This window comes from Leuciscus leuciscus (genome assembly GCF_965113295.1).
Source record: "Leuciscus leuciscus genome assembly, chromosome: 8".
Classification (NCBI taxonomy): domain Eukaryota; kingdom Metazoa; phylum Chordata; class Actinopteri; order Cypriniformes; family Leuciscidae; genus Leuciscus; species Leuciscus leuciscus.
The window spans coordinates 18,257,852-18,280,610 of record NC_138732.1 but is presented as its reverse complement, the minus strand read 5'-3'; the positions used below and the strand labels follow the sequence as shown (position 1 = coordinate 18,280,610).

The 22,759-nt window shown below is 37.8% G+C and overlaps 1 protein-coding gene across 3 annotated transcripts in view; it reads left to right on the top strand.

Moving 5' to 3' along the window:
• The window catches only part of ebf1a (EBF transcription factor 1a), a 132,033-nt gene that overhangs the window by 76,617 nt on the left and 32,657 nt on the right, over positions 1–22,759 (top strand). For all 3 annotated transcript variants that reach the window (XM_082178554.1, XM_082178553.1, XM_082178552.1), the window contains exons 7-10: positions 10,656–10,737; positions 11,670–11,811; positions 18,759–18,889; positions 21,324–21,450. In XM_082178554.1, coding sequence (XP_082034680.1) covers positions 10,656–10,737; positions 11,670–11,811; positions 18,759–18,889; positions 21,324–21,450 — 482 coding nt within the window. The remainder of the gene's footprint in view (positions 1–10,655; positions 10,738–11,669; positions 11,812–18,758; positions 18,890–21,323; positions 21,451–22,759) is intronic.

The following is a 22,759-nucleotide window of genomic DNA, read 5'->3' as shown; positions in this document are numbered from 1 at the left end:
TCTTATAATTAGAGCTCTTGTCTCTCGGCTCCTTCTGGCCCATCCTCTCTCCGCTCTGTAGTTTTATCTTGACACGGCTCGTACCACAGATCAAAAAAATGTCCCACTGAGGATGCCATACTGCTGCAATTACCAAGATGTTTATTATATCTAATGTAATAATTTTGGTCGCTACAGGGATTATTTTAAAGTTATTACCACTTTGATGTTAGCGCTTTTCTCAGGTTGTGATTGTGTGTTTAATTGTAACAAAGTTACACATAAACCCCATCTTAATTTAATGAAAGCGAGAAAGTGAGATTATTAAAATATGACTGCATCGGCAGCCCGGCTGTGTAATTATTTTGGTAAATTTGTGCTGGGAGGCATGATAGGGCAAACTGTACTCATTTGCAGGAGGCTAATTTAATAAAGCTCAACCCTCTTTATATGAAGGTTGAATGTTTTCCTGTTTAACCCAATTGAAAACCACACCAATTTGCTGTACTAATATTTCCAGCACTATCGGGCTAATGATGCTAACTCCAAACAGCCCGGAACCAGTAATTAACGGAGATGCTAATGAAAAGGTGGCGGCACCTTCAGCACGCTACTGCGGACACTATCTATCTTGGACTAGTGAAAAATTTATCCTCTTATCTTGCAGCCCATAATCCTCCTCTTCTAATTAGCCACTTCGTTCAAGCAGAATGGAGAATCACAACTTTCATCCCTCCTTTTCCAGAGAGATTGAGAGAGCAGGGTTCAACCCAAAGAGACTAGCGTGAAGGAGAGAAACGCTGTCGGTAGGAGGAGGAGGAGGAGGAGGAGGAGGAGGAGGGGAGAGACAGCAGTGTATGTTACACTCTGCTGGTCACCTGTCAGCTGTCAGAGCAATTACAGCACCTCCTAGTGTTAAATGTTTAAAGTGCGCATTAGCATGTAGCACAGTGGCATCCTGTCCCTGTGATCCTGCGAGGCTGGCACTCGGCGACAGCCCCTATGCCGCCACAAATCGCTGCAGACAGTGCGCTGTTAAAATCAATATGCTGCAGTTTTGTAGTCCTTCCGTCTGACTGCGCGCCGTTGACTAATATAATGTAAATAATAAATTATCAGGAGCAGATTACCAGGCTGCGGAGACACTCCACCTCGCAGTCACCCGCTCAAGAGCACTAATAGGGTCACACATCCCACTTTTGCGCATCTTTTTCTCCTGCTCAGGCTTTTGAATACACTACACTTTTAAAAATAAAGGTTTGTTGCAGCAATAGTAAAACCATTTTGGGTTCCCCAGTTCATGTAAACAATTCTTTTCAGAACCATTTTTTTTCTTTTCTATAATCAGAAGAACCCTTTTCCAGTCTAAAGAACCTTTTATGCAATGTAAAGGTTCTAATAAAGAATCTTTGTTTTTAAGAGTGTACACAACACCTACGATCAAGCAAACAGAATAGATTTGTGCAGGTATGACGTCAGAACCCAGAAGACTAATTCGTCGCTGGTTCTTTCGAGATTTTCCTATGGGGTTTTATCATTTATATATTTTTTCGATTAATGTTTCAAATAAAGCCTGTGGTAAACATAACTTGACTATACTTTAACATTTTGTTCTACAACGTAAATTTAAAACTCCATAGGAAAATCTCGAAGGAACCAGAGGTGAATTAGACTTCCAAGTTCTCACGTCATACCATGATTAATTAGCGATACATTGAATAAACTGGCATAATTAACAGTTAAATACATTTATTTTGAAAGCAGAGAGTCTGAGTTTGTCTTTAAATTTTCCCCGTGGCATTTTACATCTGCACCTGGACCCCCTTTGTTGTGGGTTAAAAGAGCGATTAGGTTTTAGTGGGACACGCCGGATGATAGGAGACGTAGGCAGGGAGCGAGTGAGTTCTAATTAGGTCAGTGGAAGAGAAAGGCAGCGTACTCGTTCTCCGTGAAAAGGTCCCTCTGTCCTTTGCGTCCTATCTGCGGGTGACTGGATAAGACAGGTGAAGGCAAGTAGAAGTGGTAGCTGTCAATACGCCTCCCTCGCTCCCCTTCCCTCTGATGCCATGAATTATTTGTGAGAGCAGGCGATGACAAAAGGATGTCGCTCGCTCTCAAAGTCTCACCTGCCGTCCCGTCGCACCCACAGAGAGTTGATTCCATCAGACATACGAGGGGGAACAGAGTCCCTCCTTTACATTTTTCTCTGCTCTGCTCTTTTCTCTAACATCATCATTTCTATATCAAAGCACTGTAAACGAGTGCCGTCCCGCTCTTGCTGGACTCTCAGAGCTTCTCCTCTTCCATGCTATACATTTCCATATTTCATAGGCTATTCATTTATTCCAGTATGGGCCGAATGAAATCATGCCAAAGCCTTAAACAATAATTTTCTAGTTTCTATTGTCAGTCAGAGACATTCGCGTAAATTTTAAATACAAAAAAAAAAAAAAAAAAAACAACGGTCAATTTTTAGAGATGCACTACTGTATAAATGGCTACACATGCACTAAAAGCCACAGAACTACTATAATGATATATCTTATTTTTTGGCTGGTAAGAAATTATCTTTTTTCGACAGTCATTCAACAAGTATTTAGATGGTAACACTTAGCATACAACGCAATATATTGCAATTATTTAATCGCAATAGCTTGAAATAACTTACAATTACAATAAATAATTCAATGAATAATAATAATACCCATCTATTAATCTAGGTTAATGTTAATTTATACATGTAGTAATACATTTTGAATAAAATTAATCAACGATAAAACAGTCAACAATAATGAAAAATACTACATTCATAAATTAATTTAACTAAATGCTGTTAAAAATATATTGAAAATGTCATTGTTAGTTCATGATACCTACTGCAATAACTCATTATAATTACGATTTGAACCGTATTATTGTAAAGTGTTCTCATTACATAAGGCCATGCCTGTGCAAAATTATAATAAATAATAATTTATGGCTAAAAAGTAAACTTTACTTACACAAAGATATCAGAAAGGAATGTGATGTACTGTATCTATCCATATAGCACTGTTTTGAATTGAAAATCGATATTTTAGTGATCATCAGATTCATAGCATTAGGTCAAAAAACAATATTCCTTTAGGTTAATCTGACCGCATCCTTCTGTTCCGGTGTTTTTTTTTTTTCTATAGGGAATATAGGGATGTGTGAGTAGCTAAGTATTACTCAGGCCAGTTTGTTGGAGCCCTTTGGTAGTGAGTAACAGTGTGTTTTAAAGCTCCAGTCTTCACACAAAAAGCAGGCGGTCTAATGATCCCACTGGCTGCTGACCCTCAGGCCTGCGCTGTCCCTCCACCACCCCCCCATTTCACTCCCTTCCTCCCTCCATCCATCCCTCCCTTCCTTCATCCCTGCCACATCTGCTGCCTCTCGCCAAAGGAAAAAAAATCAATCTCTCCATCATGAATTATTGAGGTGTTTGCCTACAGCCTCTGAAATATACAGGAGGGTGGTCTCTCTCTCTCTGTGTGTCTCTTTCCCGCTCTTTCTTTCTCTCTTTTCTTGTAAATTTAGTTTAAGATTTGTAAATGATGCACAACAGAATGAATTTAATATACTTTTTTACTTCCAACCTTTGATGCTGTGTTTGTGCAGTTCACATTGCGTTGAATCTATTGTGCGGGATCTTGTATTTCCCTCTGAGCGGTACAATTAATTTGTGGCTTATGTACACGGCCAATGCACAGAGGCTGTTTACAGAAAATATGTCTATTTGTCCATAGCTTTCTGTATGATTAGCTAAAACTAGGGTCATTTGTGCTGAATTAGTCAATTATATCCATTAAGCCAGAGACGGAAGGGTTTAATGTGTAAATCTCAGCATAAAATATATGAAACAGCTGCAAACTGGCAGTAGGAGCAGTTATTTCCACTTCGACTCTCGAAACCCTCCCCTAATGAACTGAAGTTTAAGTTATTACATCATCGCCTGCTGTACTACTGCTGGTCTGCTCTCTCACACACCTCCACTGACACTTGTAAACAATAGCTTTAGCTGTAATGATTACATTAAATCAGGCAGTTGTCATATGACAATCATTATCCCTCCTCCAGTGGCAGCACTTGATTGACAGCTCCCCAAAACCCATGTGTGGTGGCTGCACATCGTTGCCTGGCTTCAGCTATCAATTACAGGCTTGGATTTGAAGCATTTATTATGTAAAATAATTCTCCCATCTACACTGCACTCGTCTCTTGGGTCTGGTCCCGCTGTCTGATGTGAAATTTCTCTCCTCGCTCTCCTCTTTCACGTTCATTGTCTCTCGCTCACTCTTTCTGTCTCACTCAAATCTTTATTGTTATTTCGTAAAGGTTGCGTCTTCCATTCTTTGCTCTTAAATCGACACAGCCCAGGTAGTAATGATATAAGACTCCAATTGATTGTCAAACGGAGGAAATGCAGCAATTCAAAACGGTTAATCCTCAAGAGTTTCATCATAGTGAGAGGAACAGACCTCATTAACTGTACCCTCTCTGGAGCAGAGTACAGTTTACTATGATCCTTCAAAGGAATTCTTTTTTAATGTTTAGCTGACCAATACAGAGTCATCTTGGACTTCTACTGACAACTAGTGGCATGGATACAGCATAATGCAAATGCAATGTCATGTGATGCCATTGTAGAAATTGCTATTCTCAGTCAGCCGTGACTCATTTATTCCACTAGAGGAGGGTTAACCATATGAAGCAAATGCTATTTGGTTGGTCCCGTGATCTCAAAACCCAACTTTTTTGTGTCTTCATCTCATATATCCATATTATACACACTACCTTGCAAACGTTTGGGGTCAGTTAGACTTTTTTTACAATGTTTTTGAAAGAAGTATCTTATGCCCACCAAGGCTGTATTTATTTGATCAAAAATATAATGAAAACATTAATATTGAAAAATATTATTACAATTTAAAATAAATGTTTTCTATTTTAATACATTTTATTAAATCTATTCATGTGATGGAAAGCTGAATTTCAATATTACGCCAGTCTTCAGTGTGAAATTATCCTTCTAAAATCATTCTAATATGCAAATTTTTTGCTCAAGAAACATTTCTTATTATTATCAATGTGCTGCTTAATTTTTTTGTTGAGACTGATCATTTTTTCAGTATTACTTTATGAAAAGAACATTTAAAAGAAACAGCATTGATTTAAAGCAGATTTTTTTGTGACATTATAAAAGTCTTTACTGTCAATTTCAATTAATTTAGTGCATCCTTGCTGAATATTATTATTTTTTAAATCTGTCTTACCCTAAAGTTATGAACAGTAGTGTATATGAAAGGTAGAAAAAATACTGAGTGTACCTTTAATATAGAACATGATAGATTAGAGTTTTTTTTTTTTTTTTTTTTTTTTAAATACATTCTGTGCACCAAAACAGTCCACACACATTCACCAAAATAGGACTAAAAATAATTAATGCTACAAAAAAAACACAAAAAAAAACACTTGAGACTGATTCACTCTGAGGAAACATTTGTAGACAATGGAAGACAGAGGGTGCAAATTCTTCTGCTATGATGTTATGATAAGAGAATTCTCTTTGCCCGCTCGCAGTTTCTTCTTTCTCTCTCTCTCTTTCTGAAATAGTTCTTCGGTTGCATTTGGCACTAAACTCGCAGGCCAGTGCAGAAATCCAGCCATAATAAATGGAGGGAGGAGGGAAAAATAAGACATCTGAAAGACCAGCTAAGCAAGCCGGTGATATTTCTTCTTTTTTTTCTCCTTTTTTTTTTTTTTTTTTTGCCTGGGACAGATCTTTTGGAGATATGTATTGTAAGCAATTTTAGAGCTGTCAGCACAACATGCCTACTGGTCTCAGCTTGCCTGAAGGCGGAGAAAGGGGAAGGTTAGACTTCTTGTAGCTGTCAGATTGTTCTACTCTGCGTTATTATTATTTTATTTGGAGTATCTGGTCTTGAAGGAATTACGAGAAAATTCAGAGTACATTCAGGAGGGAGGCTAACTGATGCACGTGTATATTTTCAAAGCATGAGCAATATGATTTTCTAAAGGGGGGCTAAAAGAGACATCGAGTGAATGACAAACAGAGGCTGAAACGGACAGCGAGTTACAGGGCCGCCTGGCTTTAGCGCTGCCGCTCAAAAGATTAGCCTATCACTCGTCAACATGGTGTCGCCTTACTCAATTAGCCACAACTCAAACTCTGTGTTTTAAACAACTGCAACATTCCTATCGTGCCCACATAGAAGAGGTAATGGAGAGCTGCCTTGAGAGGACATCTGCCTCTGGTCCCATTAAGACAGCCCATGCTGCTGTCTCACCGAGGCATTCTGGGAGACTGGAATGAAGATAAGATGGTGTAAGGTGAGGAGAGAGCGGATGAAGAGAGATATCATGCCATACCGAATGGCACTTTGAGTGTTGCTCTATGGCAAGAACTGGCATTGACTGTGTCTCCCAGAAATGGGCACATTTATATTCTCTTTCTCTGAGTCTCCCCCTCTCACACTCTTATGGTCTGCGTTAGCCTTCATAAAATATTCATGTTGGTTGTGCTCAGTGCCATAATTGCCATCTCAGCCTCTGAATAATTGATGGCTGGTGCCGTTGACTTGGTCTCATTTACTGAGAGTGTGGGTAATACCATACTCGCACATGCCACATGCTTTTATGCCATGCTGCCGCAGTTAGTGCTGACTCCAGATCGGCCGTTCTCTCTGTACGTCACTATCATTCATTTGAAACCACCCTCACAGCTACAGTCAAATGCATTTAAATCAATAGTGCTAGTAACTTGGGCTACAAGTATCATTGCAAACACGGGGGGCAATTTGATTTCATTTGATGTGCTTTTTAGGAGCAAATCAAACTCGATGAGGGGCAGCAGAAATTTTCACAAACGCTTTTCTGTTTATTAAAGTGCATTAAAGCGAATCTGCAGGAGAGTTAATTAATGGGCCAGAGCTGAGCGGACAGATGTGACCCCTTGACAGACTGAGGTCAAAGGTCAATTTGTTGAGGATTACATTAACCCTGCCTACACCAACCCCATCAGTGCTCGACTTCTGCTTTAATTCATTGCTCTCCTTCTTTTTCACCCTGACATTCCCTCTTACCTCCTCTCTTTAAGTCAACTTCGTTGGGTATTCGACCGTCTCTGTTCAGTCTAAAGGGCACTGCAAAATGCATAGGGAACAATATTACATCAATACATCACATCACAGTAAGTGGAGACATACAATTTCCCAGAAGTCACTGCACATCAACTGAATACCACAAAAAATGTTTGATAAAAATAAACAGGGAAAAGCTAATTCCTTGCAGCTGCTCATGGGTATAAAACACATAAGTGATCATTGCCATTATCATGGCCATGGGCCAAGAAACAAATAATTATTATTTTCCTATTAAACAGCACAGCCATCATTTATCATTACATTTAGTCTTTTTGATTATGAGGAATGATATGAATTTAAATAAATAAAAATAGAAATTTGTCATTTTAAAAGAATATTAAGTAAAAAAAGAAATGTTTCTTGTGCAGCAAAAAAAAAAAGTTTCATGTGACTGAAGACTGGAGCAATGATGCTGAAAATTAAGCTTTACCATCACAGAAATAAATATTAAAACCCCTGTGTAGTTGAGCAATAAACACTGCATGGAATTTTGTGAATCAGAGAGTGTATCTTCCACCATCATCTGTATTCTTTCCATCTCAGTTACACTTTCATTAGCATCCGCTCTGATGTGTCTAAAAGTAAAATGTAAGAGTTATTAAGCAGAGCAGTAAGTATGACAGGTCAGGCTCTGACTCAAACTCGTCCTACCCATCAGACACTTGGAGCGTTGCCCTCTTCCTCACGCTGACTGTGGTAATAGCCCTCTCTAATTGAAGTGCTCTTAGTCGTGCCATTTGCAATGCACCGTCCAATCTCTTCTAAAAGCATAAGGTCCCTGTCCGAAGTGCCCTACAGAGGGGACAGTAAGCACTTTATTAAACATTACACGTGTGATTACATGTACCCTCCCTGTTCGGCAGACATCGTAGTACTCTTGCTAATGCTAATGGAGCTACGGGGTCAACAAAGTCAAACTATATACACATTACACATGTGGATGAGGGCTCTAAAAACTATGAGTGAGTGTTTATGTGAACGTGGCGTGCGGTTAGGAAACCAGAAGGACAAATCTGTGGAGCGGAGGGAAAGAAAGACAAAGGATGTCTTCCTAAAGTGAGGGCACCCAGGGTTTTGCAGGGGATTTAGGAGGACTATGAGAGCGTGATGTCATCGATGAGGTTAAGCCCAGACTTATCTCCACACAAAGCAGGAAAGAGAGAAAGAGAAGGAAAGCGAGAGCGTGGAAGAATAAGGGACAGGTCAGGAGAGCTCAGACAGGGTCAGTGGCAGAGGGAATCAGCGGGGAAGAAGCCACGGCTTAGGGTTCTTAAATGATATTATAGACGAGGTCTGTAGCGCTAATCTGTTTACCCAAACAACAATGGATAACACACACACAAACATGTTTTTATCAATGCACCCACTGAGCTGCAAATGCTAGATCTGATCTATATATGTCATCATATTTTTGTTCCATATATTTACAAATTACATACAAAACCATGTACAGTAGTCAACATTTGAAGTGGATCAAAACCTTTCATCAAAGTTATACATGAATTTTTAACAATACTCTTTCTTGTCTTAGGACAACTTTGATGAACTTTTTTTGATCCACTTCAAATGTTGACTACTGTATATATATATATACAGTATATAATCATATGCATATGCATTTTCCATCTGACATGCTACTAGGCACAAAGGCTTGAAAGTGGGATGAATGGCTTGGCACACATGGATGTGTAATGTTGTAGATGTTAGAGGGGTGACACAAACAATAGATTAAAGAGCAAAGGATGAGACCTGGACCGCTTATCCTAGACGAATCCCAGCCAGTGCACACAGACTATGCATCTTACATTCCTTCATTGCTAACAAGTCAGTTGCACTCACACACACACACACACACACACACACACACACACACACACACGTACAATTGTTTTTCGGTCATTGTGGGGCTTTCCACTGACTTCTATTGTTTTTATATAAGCTACTACTGAATAGCCTTAACCCAAAATCTAACCGCACCCCTAAGACAATCAAACTTTATGAAAAAAACTTTATATGTATACATGTATGCATTTTTTTAAAAAGAAACAAAAAAGATTCTACACATGCACATACATTTTACTAGAGTACATTTATTGAGAATTTATAGAGTACAGTATTTAGCTATACTTCTCAGAAAAATTGTCTCTAGAAGTGAGCTAAATCTGACAACATCCATTGGGGGACATTGATTGTAAAAATTATATTTAAATACAATTTAAAAAATAAATACATTTCAAAGTATTTATAATTAGCTGTACACTAGCGTTCAAAAGTTGGGGTTGGTATTTGGTAATACTTTTTTATTTCTTTGAAAGAACGCTATTATGCCCACCATTTTATTTGAATTATTAATATTTTATTAAATTTTTTTGATCAATATTGAGTAAAAGTATTAATTTAAACAGTAGTGTCTATAAAATCAATAGGAATCAATCAATATGGTATTGTTAGTAAAAGTGTGTTGTTAAGTTTAAGATGATGGATATGTAGATCCTTTCACTTTCACTTTCACTTTCACTTTCAATAGTCACTACCCAAACAGGTTGTGGCACACAACTGTACTGTAACTTTGTGTCCAGCAGACTACTGAAAGTAAGTGAAGGATTTCTGTTTGTATGGGGGTGTCAATGCGTCTGTGTAAGTAGTGACAAGTATAATATAATGCAGAAGCAAATATAATAATAGTGGATAGATGCTGCAGACAGATGTGGGTTCTCAACTATACCAGTGCAGTGAACCAGAAAACCATAAATGAAGAAAAAAGAGAGATACCCCACTGTGCTAATTAATATTGTAGATTTCAGACCGCAGAGAATGAGGGAAAACATGCTGAGTCACAGCCATACAAGATCTGACAAGCCCACTGGATTCAACATTAAAACACTGTTATTAAAATACATAAACACTTAGAAATCATTTGAGACACATTATTCATTTAATTGATAAATGTACAAATGCACAGTAACATTCACAATATTGGATGTTCCCCTGGGAAGTTGAGCACAAGTACAGTGAGTAGATGTGTCTAGCATCTTTATACATTTCTTAAAAATAGTTCATAAGGATTCAGAAATCATTCTACGATTGTTACCCTACAACAGAAAATCTCACTGGATTTGTCTCTATGGTGAATCTGGGTGCTCTTTGGAGTGACTTTGACAACACATTTCAATCTCTCCTGATCTTTCTCCTGTTTTCTTCTTTTCACTCAGCTGACAGGCATGTTTCTGGCCTCATGACAGATGGTCTTCATTTCCTAGACCAGTGTTTTACTCATTGTAACTGTGTGAATATGTATGTAGCTATGACCTTAAGAATGCAGAGAGTAGGAGGATGCAGGTTAACTCCTCATAGCGGGGTGGCATATAACATAGCTCTAATGTGGTCAATGTCAATACCACACAACCCTGCCATCTTTACCTCAGTCTCTGCACCAGAGTCTTGAACAAAATGGCTTTACCTTATAAATCCTCTTATTCTGTGTTTTTCCAGGTTCTTCCTGAAATTCTTTCTCAAATGCAACCAGAACTGCCTAAAGAATGCAGGGAACCCACGAGACATGCGGCGCTTTCAGGTAGGACCACGTCCTTTCTGCTCACACTTCCAAACTAAAGTGACAAAATTGCAATTTTAGTCATGTATGTGACTGGACAAGTTACAATATAAAAACAGTCATTAATAACATTACAATCATTATCATAATAATGATGAATTAATTAATTATATTAATGTTTAACAGATAAGTAATTCATATAAGAAATAGGACAATATATTTGAAATGATTTATTTTACTCTTAATCTACATTCTTAATTGATCAAATAATCACAATAAATCACATTTAACAATATTTGCAAAAAAAAAAATCTTTCAAAGACATTACATTAGAAAAGTATTAAATAGATATTACAAAGAGTGACTATACATATTATATCTAAAAAATTATATTTTTTATTATAATTATATTATTAAATACTCTGAATTGACATATTCAATTGACCACCCACTATTTCACAAAAAATTTAGTAGTAATTTGAGGCCAAATAATGGTTTCTTAACAGATAAAATGTGAGTACTTGAGAACATATAAAGAAATACTGATGGAGAGTAGAGAGAGAAAAAAGAAGCTTTGAGCGAATGAAGTGGCTGCCCAGAACAGGGATAATGTAAGCGGTGTTTGCCAAGTCTCATCAAGCCTCTTCCTCTCTTGAGATTGAGAGACCTCTCAAAGCCTGAGAGCCATTTAAATCAAGAGGCTCCTCAGTTGCTGTGAGACACCTCTAGTCTATGACTTCAGCTCCGTGAGAGCTGTTAGCTGCTGTCATGGTTCCAGGCTCTCTGGTGAAATGTGCCTGTATGTCAATTTATCAGTCAGCGGTTACACGCATACGGTGTGTTTGTGCTGCTCCAACACTTCAGCTGTTTGTTTGAGCTGCGTATTAATTTGTATACAAGGACAGAGTGTGTCTTGGGTCAAGTGAAGTGCAGTCATTATTCGTCTTCTGCAGGTGGTGGTGTCTACGACGGTCAACGTGGACGGACACGTCCTGGCTGTGTCTGATAACATGTTTGTACACAATAACTCTAAACATGGACGTAGAGCTCGCAGGCTGGACCCTTCTGAAGGAACTCCGTCATACCTGGAACACGGTGAGCGTTTTGTTGAGAAATAAAAACACAAGTTTGTCATTTTTCACAATGAGAAAAATAGGGGGAAACAGAAGGAATAAAAGACAAAAGAGTTACACCTGCAATGTCTGTGTAATTCCCGTTGTAAAATCCTTCATTGTACTTTTCCCCACAACAAACTCTTTCATTTGCACACAGCTAACGTCCCTAGCACATTCAGCAAAACTAAGCCACTTTGTCCCACTCCATGTAGTTTCATGGTTTTGCTACATAGGCGCACAGATGGTTACCAATCATGGCTAGCACTGCCTTCTTCCTTTACATTAACTCAGACAGTTTAAAGCTGAATTGTGCAATTTCTACCCAACAAGTGTAAACAAATGGTATTGCAAAAATAGTGATTTAACTTTTTCTGAACCCTCCCGCCATATTCGATTGGTCAGAAGAAAAGATTGTTCTGTCTGATTGGCACAAAAGAAGGATCTGAGCCTTACAGACCCATAATGTTCACACTTTCCAGGGAAATCAACCTACCAATGGCTTAATTACAGTTGTCTCTAAGAGGTTTAAATATTGAACAAAATATTCATACTTTAAAAAAAAGTTAAACATCATCGCAGATATGGCCTAGTGGCGAACATGTTGAGCGGTGGTGCTTATGTGCGGTCGGGTCAGTCGCACTGAAGAACCCTTGACTTTAATGCTTTGCTAATGGGAAAAATGGTAATACACTGCAAGAGATATTATTTAAAATAAAAATAAAAAATTATTGTTATCCATTAAAAGTATGTAAATATCCTTAAAGGTTTCTTTCTAAAAAAGTGGGTACAGTAAGACAATGGATATGTTCTAGCCCATTGGAAAATTGCATGTTCTTGTTTTCAGAATAAACGTCACAAAAATTTTTACATTGAGGTCAGCTGTGTTTCAAACATTACTAAACTATTGACAATGGATCTTTTTTCCTGAAATATTGCACTTTTTTTTCTGCACTTTAAGGATTTTCTTTTGCGGTATAACTGCAACCTTTTGTTGCAGATATTGTTTATATCTTTGGGTATCAGGGTGGATTTTCCATTGGATTTCATTGGTTTACTGGACGATTGGTTAATTCAGTGATTGACTATACCAGGTGTGATTGCTCATCATGTTGATATAAAAGTTGTTGATATTTGTTATTTGCTTTGCCTGACGAAGACCGCTGTTGGTCGAAACATTTTTTATCAAACTTCTTTGGGAGCAGAGATAGCAGTGTGCTGGTTCTTTTGCATTTCAGCTCAGTTTTCTTTTGATCGAGCACCTGCTGAAGTGATGATTGGATGTGCGCATACTTTGATTTGAAAGACATCTGTGACCATTCAATCAGATCATAGCGATTCTGATTTAGCACCTCTGTGTCCCGCAGTCCTGTTAATGCCACTAACAAGTCATGCTGATGCCAGATACTGCTGGTGGTTTGAGCTAACCAGAGATACGCTTGAATAACAAACAGCATACCAACAGTAGCAGTGCAGCAAAGCACCCACAATCCACTAAGATATGCGCAGGCTAAGAAAAGAGCAGTGAACGCAGCATTCCCCAAGTGGCCTGTTCTCTTTAGGTTTGAGCATGTGTCTTACGAGATCTCTAAGTCTTAAGCACTGAGCATTTATTTTCTGAGCGACATGTGGCCTTATCTGCTGTCCTCCATCTCTTGCAGGTTATAGTGCGGCCCTCCTAAATCCATCTAATAACATGTGGACATGATTTGAGCAATGATTTGATCCTCAGTTGCAATCAAATCCAATTATTTTCTCATTTATGTTTGGGATGACTCTAGAGAAGAACGCATTTTTCACTTGGACTGTTAACCTCCGTCTATGATGAAAAACTAAGGATTTGAATGATGATGATTTGATAATGATGATGCTGACGATTAAGTTCTCTCTATTCTCCTGGGGATGTCTTCAGTCTTTAAGCATAGTTTCCACTGCACTGAGAAAATTAAAAAAGTCAGTTTTCTAAAGCCTCAACATATTTGAAAAATTGTGGGATTTTCCTTCTCTTTTTTTCCAAAAGAAAGGATAGTATAAATCCTGAGACAGACAGGCTTATACTGTAATTCTTCATTATGTCTAATATAACACCCTGACGTGCACATATAGACATATTTTTCTTGGAGGGCAATGCAGAAACTCACTAAGTCAGAGCTTCAAAATTCAAGCTTCAATACAGAGTTCCTGTAATAACTAGATTCCACTTGAAATTGGAACACTAGTCATTCACTGCAGTTCTACACATTCCCACCCATGTGTATGATCTTATTAAGTACTTAAGGCTAATTTTATAATACTTTTTGTTCCCAATAATAGCGTACTTTACCACATTTAACAGATTTTACCATATTTAAATCCCTTCCACAGAATTCTGTTGATTTTTCCACAAAAATCAGCACGAAATATGCAAAAATGGCCTGCTTACATCCCTTCACTCACCTCTGCTTGGCCACTCTTGTCTATTATTGTGTAAGTTTCAGAACATTTCCACTCCCCTCCAGCTAATGAGCCTGTTCTGTCAGACATGGTGTGCATGTGTGTTGATTGCTCTGGGCTGGGGAGACGAGGGTAAAGTGAGGGCACCAATACGTGAGGTCATGTCACAAATGCACTGTGGTGGAAATAGATGTCTGCAGGGCTTGAGAATGTAAGTTTGTAGAAGAGAAAGCTATTGTGCCTGTATCTGAGATGTGTGTAAAAGTGAGCGCGCATACGCATGCATGCAGCGTAAGGGAACAGATGGCGGCAGAGGAGGCACCAAAGTTTAATCCTATCAGATGGATTCACATACCACCATCTGCTTAATCCATGCACAATTTCAGCACCCTGCAAAAGAGTCGTCTTAGGCCAAGATTACCATCACAGATTGCTTCAACATTCCTCTTCATCTCTCCTGGTTTATCACGCCGCCAAATTGCATTATGCCCAGCAGTCACCACCAACACAGCTCATACAAAAAAAAAGACTAGCTGGGGAAGTCCTCAAGGCCACAAAGTGGATTACTTCACTTATGAAAATTACAACATGGCTGGAACACAGAATATTTGTGACATCTTGGTTAGTCTAAGGAGATTTGATTTGTATATTCGGGGTTATTGAAATGCTTTAAAATCATGTTCCTTAATCTAAAACATGTAATTCCCTATTTAAATTGCAATATACCTTCAGGAAAACATTTAATATCACAAGGACTCTGTAAATCTGAATCCTGGAAGATAATGAAGTATTCCACTGATGCATCACTATACTGTACGTATGTTGATGTTTTAAATATTATTATTACTTAGCATTTCTATATTTAACATGGATATAAAAAGTCTTTAACTTACATAAAAAGTGATTACACACTCATAAAACAGACATTCTGCTGTTGCTGTATAATATATTTTATGATTAAATAAAAATGTAGACAGATAAAATGCAGAGATGAAAAGAGGAAATATTCTATATCAAGTAGTATCACACAATAATCTTACATACTATATGTGCTATTTAGTGCAAATTGATGTGTTCAAAACGCTGTTCAATGCTATTTGAGATCCTCATTGGTTTTGAACCAGATAAATACAGCTGTGTTTGCATAAATAAATAAATAAATAAATATAAAGCTTCAATGTACAGTATTGTTCTAAAGTTTGGGGTCAGTGACATTTTTCTTTGAAGAAATAATTTTATTCAGCAAGGATGTATTGTGACAGTAGACATTGACATTGACAAAGACATTGATAGTTACAAAATATATATATATATATATATATATATATATATATATATATATATATATATATATATGTTTGTCCTTTCTATTTATCAAAGAATCCTGAAAAAAAAAAAAAAATTCCACAAAAAAAATATTAAGCAGCACAAATGTTTTTTAAACAAGAATTTTTTTTTTGTTGCATCAAATCAGCATATTAGAATGATTTCTAAAGGGTCATGTGATACTAAGGACTGGATTAATGATGCTGACAATTTTAAACTGTAATATTTTACAATATATCTGTTTTCACTGTATTTTTTATCAAATAAATGCAGCCTTGCTGTGTTCATAAGAGACTTCTTTTTAAAATCTTAATGACCCCAAACTTTTGAACGGTAGTGTGCCTAGCTTCTTTTTATTAACAGCTTGTAGTGCAGCTAACTACTTTTTCAAAAGGGTAGCATGACTGTAGTTTAAATTAGATTAATTTTTTCTTGATAGTTGAAACCTGCTTCCTCAACACCGTTCCCCAGACCATTTTCCCCTGCAGGTTCTCGATATCCCCTGCAATTATCTATGCTAGCTCTTCCCAAGGCATCGCCGATGGCTGACACACACCAGTTTGAGCTGTGCGAGTGAGGTCTACAGCCTTGTCTCATCTCAGTTCAGGTCCTATCAGCAGATCCGAGCGCTTCCTATCCAGGCCATCTGCCTCCACCATTCGACTGCCTCACTTAGGTACACTATCACACGTGCGTTGAGTGTAGACCCCTACCCTCTCCCAGGGGTCCTGCCTGCAGTCAGAGCCGTGTGTAACGCTTGTTAAAGGATGTGTGCTTAGTCCCCCTACCAGAGTCACAGAGGACAACAGAGCCGCCCGTGACAGACTCTCCCGTTCTCTGCCTCCGACAGCTGCCTCAGAGGACCCTTACTTTTCCTTTTTTCCCTCCCTCATGTCTTTTCCTTCTATTTAAATTCAGCAGCAAATTGGAACAGCAGTAATTAGTCGGTTAAAGCGTCTTCAGTGAGACACCGAGCTTTAGAATCCGGTGCCAAAGTTCAACATGCTGAAATGAAATTTAAACTCATTAAGGTGTTGAATTTTTATGGCTGGCTGCTGTTTTCTCAGAGTGTCCCAGGGCGCCTGGCCTTTTGATCGACTGCTGTAAGGACTCCAGATTTCTCTGTGCCTGGCGAACTCCGGCGCTCATGACATTTGCACGAGTGTCATAAAACAAGCGCTCGCACCTGGCCCCCTCCCTCCCTGGGCACACATGGGGTCAGTGTAATATTTAATAAAGGTGTGTGTATAATCAAGCGGAATTAGCATTCGTGTTCTCCTACCACCGCCAGAGGGGAAGAAAGGAGGGGTTGGAGGGAGGAGTGCTGCTATTGTACACTCATCACTGACTGATCTTTTCCAGTCTGACCCTCAGATTTCATTAATTATGTCCATGACTAAAACAAAGGCGGAGGGGAAATTACGCCTTTCATAAGCAGAGCACCAGGGGGTCGGGTGTCCTGTCGCTCTGTTTTTTTCCTGCACTCAGTTTGGTCAGCTGATTCTGAGTGTCTTTGGACCAGAATGCATAAGTTGTGCGGAGTGAAAGTGGAGTCGCACGGTTTTTCCAGGAGTAAGGAGCAGGGTTTTCTCTTTCTCAAAACTTGCTTTGATGACACTCCATCATTAGCATACCATGTAAGAAAAATGTATTTTCTTTCTGAAATGTGTGTGATGATATTGTAGAAACAATGTCAAAATGACAAAACAACAATTTTAGAATCACAACCTGGGTCAAACTGAATTTGAATACAATGAAAATTGTATTTAAAATACACTTTTTTTTTTTGTCTACAATATGCAACTTAATTATTGTGTAATATTATTGTAGAAACCATGTTAAAGGGATAGTTTACCCAAAAAGACACTTACTCACCCTCAATTTGTTCCAAACCTGAATGAGTTTCTTTCTTCTGCTGAACACAAAAGAAGATATTTTAAAGAATGTTGGTGACCAGATAGTTGACGGTAGCCATTGACTTCCATAGTAGGAAAAAAATTACTATGAAAGTCCATACATGTTACAAATTATAATGTACATAATAATTTTGAGACTTGCTAAAGATTACATTTAACAATTTAATTAAATAAAAAATTGTAATATACTTTTTAAATTGAATAATGTTATTCAATAATTTGTAATAATTTTTAATTATTAAACAAGTTTTTTTTAACAATCAACTTAGTGAACAATATATAATAGCAAAGGCAATCAAAATGTAATAATTGGGGGAAATGGCCATGCACAATTAAATATCGAAAATTATACATAAAACATAATTATATCAAATTATATTAATGCATAATACAAATGATATGTTTATTATATAAATGTATATAATCTCTAATATCAATATCAGTATGGTAAACAGAGAAGAGAGTATCGAGATGGTAAAGAGAGACTACAGCTGAGCTGTAACAGTGCAGTTTTAAGCTATGGAGTGGATTCGGAGCGGGCTTTCTCTCACCAGTGAGTGGGGAATAGAAGCGGAGTGATTACAAAACACTGAGCAGGGTGGAGAGATTGCTGTTGCTCCACTCCACTCTCTGATTTCGAGTTGTGTTCCTCCATGTGACAGTCTAAAGATCCCAAAACACAACTAGAGATGATCATGGTTAGGTTGCAGGAGATTTCCAGGCAACCACAGCAGTGAATCATGCTACTATACAGGGTAGATTGAGATAAATGATCGGTGAGCTCGCGTCATCTCTCATGCTCGCACCGCTGTCAGGAAGCATATGGGGACTGCGCAGAGGAATGGCCACAGTCTAATCATATGTGACGACTCTAATGAGTCAGTCACTTGTCATTAAGCTGTGCCTAAAGCTTCCTAATAGAGTGTGGCTCATAAATCTATTTGCCGGAATCAGGAAGAAATCAGTTGCACAGCTTTACTTTTATTTCCTAAGAATTTAGTCTGTGCATGAAATTATGTCACAGGTGATGCACACGAGTGATGATGTGCTAGCTGCTTCCAGATGTTTATTCTGATGCTTCTTGACATTATTTTTATATAATCACTTTACAGGTGTCTTGATGTGTACACAGGCAAATACATATAGCCATAATTAATCTATATTTCATATGCCTTTTCAAGAAAACAAGCTGTTCATTGTATACGGTGAGCCACTGTTTCACTCATTTGTTCCTATTCTTCTTTCTCTAAAACAGCTACTCCTTGCATTAAGGCCATCAGTCCCAGTGAAGGCTGGACAACAGGGGGTGCCACCGTCATCATCATTGGTGATAACTTTTTTGACGGCCTACAGGTCATCTTTGGCACCATGCTGGTCTGGAGTGAGGTTGGTTACTTTTAATCCGTTCTGTACAATCACTTTAGTTGCAAAATCTGGCCATTTTTTTTTTTTTTTTTTTACAATTCATGCTCAAACGACAACAACAGAGATTTAAGAATCACAACTGAATTTGAATATGAAAGAAAATGACATTTTAAAATGTACCTTTTTACCTAAATATAACTTAATTATATAAAGTATGTGCGATATGGAAGATGGATTCAAAATCCACTTGGCTAACAAATCTGAGAAGGCACATGCCAGTCTGAAAGGACATAATGCTTCTGTTCTCAGCGCAGGCTGTCTGTTTTCCTGTCTGTCCATCTGTTTTGGTCTTTCACTCAGTTTCTGTGCTGCTTATGTTGAGAAGAGCTAGATAAAAGAGGTAATTCTATAAAAAGCCTCTCATTGACAATGCCATATTTATCTGAGAGGTGAGAAGAGCACTGCCTGGCATATGAAAGCCCAGCTAAGTGAGCAATGAAAGGGACAGTTTAAAGCCATGTAAAGCAGCACCAGCGCTGCTGGCTTTGAATATGACAGAGTATTTGCAGGAAAACTGAGCGCTCATGGCTGCTTTGTAGTGGCATGGCTCCTCTTCAAAGGGGATTGAGCACAGCTTCACAAACATTGTAAGCAGTCAAATCATAGTCTAATCAGAGAATAAAACAGTACTGTTTAATAGCTAAGCTAGTATGGTTGCAGGTAAACAGGGGTACCTTAAATGCACGTTTCAAACATTGTAAAGTTATACAGTAGATGTTATACAGTGTCAGAAAATGCAGATGCAAAAAAGGTGGACAAAATTTTGATTATGTAATGACTTGGACTGTCTGCACCTCCAGCTGACAAAAGCTTTAATCTCATTGGCTGGCTAGATTTGTGTCACCATATGGAACTAACAGAAAAGGTCATCTCTGACTAGTACTGACCAATGACCTTGTCCTTGAGGATGGCATCAATATTTTTCATATATTAAAATGAGGAACAGAATGAGAGGGAGAAAAAAAAGAAAAGAAAAACACTCCATAAAGCGCTCAACATCCCAGAGGCTAAATATACTGTATAATCTATATTCAGAATAGAATACTTGCTTACTATTTACTGTGTAATGCACAGCATGTGCTGCATGCTGCCTACTGACCTCATTATGTTGCATGTATATATGTGTGTGTGTGTGTGTGTGTGTGTGTGTGTGTGTGTGTGTGTGTGTGTGTGTGTGTGTGTGTGTGTGTGTGTGAGTGTGTGTATATATATATATATATATATATATATATATATATATATATACACAGCCATTCAAAAGTTTGTTTTTAAAAGTAGTCTCCTCTGCTCACCAAGGCTGTATTTATTTGATCCAAAAACAGTCAAATCTGTAATATTGTGAAATATTATAAAAAATGTAAATAACTGTTTTCTATTTGAATACGTTTTAAAATGTAAATTTTGTCTGTTATGGCAAAGCTGAGTTTTCAGCATCATTACCCCATTCTTCGGTGTGACATGATCCTTCAGAAATTATTATAATATACTAATTTGCTGCTCAAGAAACATTTATTATTATTATCATCAATGTTAAAAATAGTCATCTGCACATTTTTAGGATTGTTTGATGGATAGACAGTTCAAAAGAACAGCATTTATCTGTAAAAAAAAGAAAAGAAAAAAGTTTGTAACGTTATACACTAGCGTTCAAAAGTCTGGGGTCAGTAAGAATTTTTTTTTTAGGAAATAAATAAATACTATTATTCAGCAAGGACTGATTTTAATCTAAAGTGACTGTAAAGACATGTATAATGTTACAAAAGCTTTCTATTTCAGATAAATGCTGTTCTTCTGAACTTTCTGTTCATCAAAGAATCCTGAAAAAAAATTGTACGTAACGTTTTTCAACATTGATAATTATCAGAAATGTTTCTTGAGCAGCAAATCAGCATATTAGAGTGATTTCTGAAGGATCATGTGACACTGAAGACTGGAGTAATGATGCTGAAATTGTAATAATATTTCACAATCTTACCGTTTTTACTGTATTTTTGATTAAATAAATGCAGCCTGGGTAAGCAGAGGAGACTTCTTTCTTGAACGGCAGTGTACAGCATATGCATAAATACATACACACTAAAAATGTTGCATATTAAGAATAGAGAATATACCACTATAAGAATAAGATGGTTGTATGCTATTCTGAAAATAGTCAGTATCCTAGTATTAGGTCAGAGTTCATTTTTTCCTATTAAGCCTCAGTGTGGGCCTGATTAATGAGATGGTCCAATTCCAGAGATAGAATGTACCTTATCCTCTCATTGTTCATTGATCAAACTCCGTCTGAACAGTAAAAATATTTGTATATTTTGTTGTCTTATTTTAACCTATATATTCTACTTGTTTTATTTTGAAAGCAAAAAAAAAAAAAAACATTTCTTATTTTCTCTTTCAGCTCATAACCCCTCACGCCATTCGAGTTCAGACTCCTCCCAGACACATTCCCGGGGTTGTGGAGGTCACTCTGTCCTACAAGTCAAAGCAGTTCTGCAAAGGTACACCGGGCAGATTTATCTACACAGGTAAGGACAACATTAAGCACCTTTACATTAACCGTATTCAGCCAGCAACGTACAACCATCATTTCTTAACTGTTCTTGATTTCACATGTGGGTTGACTAACAGTCAGCCAGTGTTTCCTGTAGTGAGGAACCTATGCCGTAGAGGAATCCTACTTATTTCCTGAGCACACATCTTAATACGAACGGCTATGCCTAGAACTCCAGGAACATCCTGCAGCCTTCACAGATAAGGGAAATGTAGGACTTATCTTATGGAGGAAAGAGAGGTCACCTGTGAAATCTGCTGGCCTGAAAATTAGTTTACTGTACTCTCTACATATTGGGAGTTCAGCCAACAAGAAGTAATTAACTTCAGAGTTCCAGAAGTAAAGGAAGCGCATGATGGAAGTATATGATGGAATCAAATAGTAAAACAATGTGAAATCAGCAGAGGAAGAGGTGAAGAGTTTGTTTGCTGATCTTGCAGCTTTTTTAGTTTAAATTTAGAGTTTGCAGTCAAAGTACAAGCGCAGCTTTTCTGAACAGTGTTAAAACGCTGAAGGGAGCGATGTTAAAGGCCTGTCTCATCAATAGGTTTAAACAGTGCACAGCTGTGGGTATTGTTGGCCCAGTTGGTGTCTATGTATATGCCTGTGCATTCGTGGGTGTGAATGAGTATGCTTGTTGGGTTTATGGCGCTGGACTTGGCTTCTTTTCATGGCCCATTCAGCGAGCACATGGGTAGGAATGGAGGGAGGGATTTAGACATTCGCACACAACCACACAAACACACGCACAGCCACACACGTCTCCGAAACAGAGGGCAGATGGTCACCCCCTTTTATGGCTGCACTTCTAGATGTGCCCCTTTTGCTAAAGCTTCAAGCTCAATAACCATCTAGAATGCTTTTGATTAGATGTGCAGGTTTTAATTCTCGCAGCGCTCAAATTCAGTTTGAAACTCAGTGCTGTTAATGACAAGAGACCAAATGCATATCTGCCTATCCCACCACATGAAACAGAAATCGCCATAGTCGTTTCTTCTATATTGTGAAAATGCTTCTGGAATAAGAAAAAATTCATCAGGAATTGATTGGATGATTGGATAATTGTCATTTGCTATTGCTGAGATCTCATGAGTGACAGGTTGTCCTGCCCTCACAACAGTAAACGTGTCATCAGAGAAGACATTGCATGCATTGTGGTAGGGAGAAGTTATTTTGATTAAAGATTAAGAGGGCACATTAATAAAAAATTTAAATAATAATAATGTGGATTATTGGATAAATTGCATGGATAAATCATTTATAATAAATACAATATTCCATAC